The sequence below is a fragment of the Primulina eburnea genome, chromosome 1, assembly GCF_022965805.1.
Source record: "Primulina eburnea isolate SZY01 chromosome 1, ASM2296580v1, whole genome shotgun sequence".
In the NCBI taxonomy this organism is placed as follows: domain Eukaryota; kingdom Viridiplantae; phylum Streptophyta; class Magnoliopsida; order Lamiales; family Gesneriaceae; genus Primulina; species Primulina eburnea.
In genome coordinates this window covers 43,965,433-43,968,397 of record NC_133101.1, presented here as the reverse complement: position 1 = coordinate 43,968,397, position 2,965 = coordinate 43,965,433, and the positions used below count along the sequence as shown (strand labels likewise).

At 40.6% G+C, this 2,965-nt stretch overlaps 1 protein-coding gene across 1 annotated transcript; it reads left to right on the top strand.

The window, feature by feature from the left end:
* Positions 1 to 2,197: 2,197 nt before the first annotated feature.
* Positions 2,198 to 2,686, top strand: LOC140807153 (uncharacterized). Its single transcript, XM_073163873.1, has one exon. The coding sequence runs from the start codon at positions 2,198 to 2,200 to the stop codon at positions 2,684 to 2,686; it is 489 nt and encodes a 162-aa protein (XP_073019974.1).
* The last annotated feature ends 279 nt before the right edge of the window (positions 2,687 to 2,965 follow it).

Below are 2,965 nucleotides of genomic sequence, written 5' to 3'. Positions count from 1 at the left end.
AATATGATCCCATTTCCATTCTGGAATAGACAAACTTTGAAGTAAACCTCCGGGCTTCTTTCTCTCAGCCTTCACCTGTTGGCAGTTTAAGCATTTAGATACAAATTCTGCAATATCTGTCTTCATTTGTTTCCACCAGAATTGTGTCTTCAAATCATTATACATCCTCCTGCCTCCAGGATGAATGCTGAACCGACTACAGTGCGCTTCTGACATAATCTGTTGTTTCAAATCTGAAACATCTGGCACTACAAGACGGTTATTCACGTATAGCACATGATCACGTACCTGATATTCTGATATATGCCCTGATCTGACCATATCAATCGATTTCTGCACGTTTGGATCAATTCTCTGTGCTTCTTTGATCCTCATAATCACGGCTGGCTCAACTTGAATCGAAGCAAGTAGCAATGGTCTACTACCTGTATCAAATGCTAATCCAGACAAACAGCAATCTTCAACTAAATTCGAAACACCTATCGTCGATAAGGATAAAGCCCAAACCTTTCGACTCAAGGCGTCTGCTGCTGCATTTGACTTCCCTGGATAGTATTTGATTTTGCAATCAAAATCTTTCAACAAATCGAGCCATCTGCGCTGTCTCATGTTCAATTTTGATTGACAGAACAGGTATTTCAAGCTCTTGTGGTCGGAGTAGATTTCAAATTTCTCGCCATAAAGATAATGACGCCAAATTTTCAGTGCAAATACGATAGCCGCCAATTCAAGATCATGAATTGGGTATCGAGTCTCGTGTGGCTTCAGCTGTCCAGATGCATATGCTATCACGTGTCCTCGCTGCATAAGAACACACCCCAACCCTCTGTGAGATATATCACAATATACAACGAACTCACCCGTACCTGAAGGAATCATCAAGACAGGTGCACTGGTCAGCCTCTTCTTCAACTCTAGAAGCTAAACTCACAATCTTCAGACCACACAAATGGTGTATTCTTCTGTGTCAACTGGGTAATCGGCTTCGCAATACTGGAGAAATATTTGGTGAATCTTCTATAGTACCCTGCTAGACCCATGAAACTGCGTATCTCTGGCACAGAAGTCGGTCTCGGCCAACTGATAACAGCTTCAACTTTATTCGGATCCACAGAAATACCATCTCTAGATATAGTATGACCCGAGAAGACAACCTGTCTCAGCCAAAACTCATATTTTGACAGCTTAGCATATAATCTTTCATTTCTCAGTGTTTGCAACACAATTCTCAAATGATTGGCATGCTCATTCAAATTCTTAGAGTACACCAAAATATCATCAATAAAAACAATCACAAACTCATCCAAGTACCTTTGAAAAATGCGGTTCATCAAACTCATAAACACCGCTGGAGCATTCTTTAAACCAAAAGGCATGACAACAAACTCGTAGTGTCCATACCTGGTCCGGAATGCTGTCTTCGGTATATCAACATCTCGAACTCTGAGTTGGTGATATCCCGATCGCAAATCAATCTTGGAATAGATAGAAGATCCCTGCAACTGATCAAATAAATCGTCGATTCTAGGCAAAGGATATTTGTTCTTTACCGTTGCCTTGTTCAGTTGCCTGTAGTCTATACACAACCTCATAGAACCGTCTTTCTTCCGTACAAATAGCACCGGAGCACCCCAAGGAGACACACTGGATCTAATGTATCCCTTGGCCAGAAGATCTTCTAATTGTGCTTTCAACTCTATCGGTGCCATTCGATAAGGAGCTCTTGAAATAGGGACGGTACCTGGAATCAAATCAATGCTAAAATCTACCTCTCGAGCTGGAGGTAACCTTGGAATCTCATCCGGAAACACATCTGCAAATTCTCGCACCACTGGCAAATCTGCCAATGCCGGGCTCGATTTCTGTAGGTCTACCAAATAAACAAGGAACCCTTCTGCTCCTTTCTGCAATAATCTACTCATAGTCAGAGCAGATACTAAGGGAATCCGAGATCTGGAACCTTTACCATAGAATTTCCAATCCTCTGTCATCTCAGGTCTGAATCTGACAATCTTGTGGAAACAGTCTATAGTAGCTCTGTACTTAGTCAACATGTCAATTCCGACAATGCAATCAAAATCTGTACGGTAGGAAATGTAGGTCACCATTGAACTTGGATGAAGTCGGTGAAAGAAAGTTGTTAGGACCAGAATTGGTCCAACAGACAGCTGATGTGATTGCTTTAATTCGGGACAGAATGAAGACATCCCAATCCAGACAGAAAAGTTATGCCGATATCCGAAGAAGGCCTTTGGAGTTTGAAGTTGGAGATCATGTATTTGTCAAAATTGCTCCTCTCAAAGGCATTATGAGATTTGGCAGGAAAGAAAAGCTAAGCCCAAGAATTATCGGTCCATTTGAAATATTGGACAGGATTGGAGAAAGAGCATATCGTCTAGCCTTACCGCCAGACTTGGATATAGTCCACAATGTATTTCACGTCTCAATGCTCAAGAAGAACATCTCGAACCCTTCTCATGATCTTAGACATGAACCATTGGATCTGATGCTGAACTTGACTTATCAAGAAGTACCAATTCAGATTTTAGATCGCAAGGTTAATGTACTGAGGAATAAGGAGATCGGCATTATCAAGATTCTTTGGCGTAATCAGTTGGTTGAAGAAGCAACGTGGGAGCCAGAGGAGGAAATGAAACAGCGATATCCTGAGTTATTCGCACAGTAATTGCAATTTCGGGGACGAAAATTTCTTAAGGAGGGTAGAATTGTAACACCTAGACATTTGTATGCATATGATGTAAGGTAATGATTATGATTAAGTATGTTCATTATTACTTTTATGGTTTGTTATGATGATCGTTTGGGATATTTAGTGTAATGGTGATGGTTTATGAATTCAAGATATGATATGAATGGTATTGAATGATATAGAATGAAACAAAGAATGGATGGGTAGAATAGAAATTTGATCCTTAGCCAAATAGGTAATGGAAGTGCTGAAACG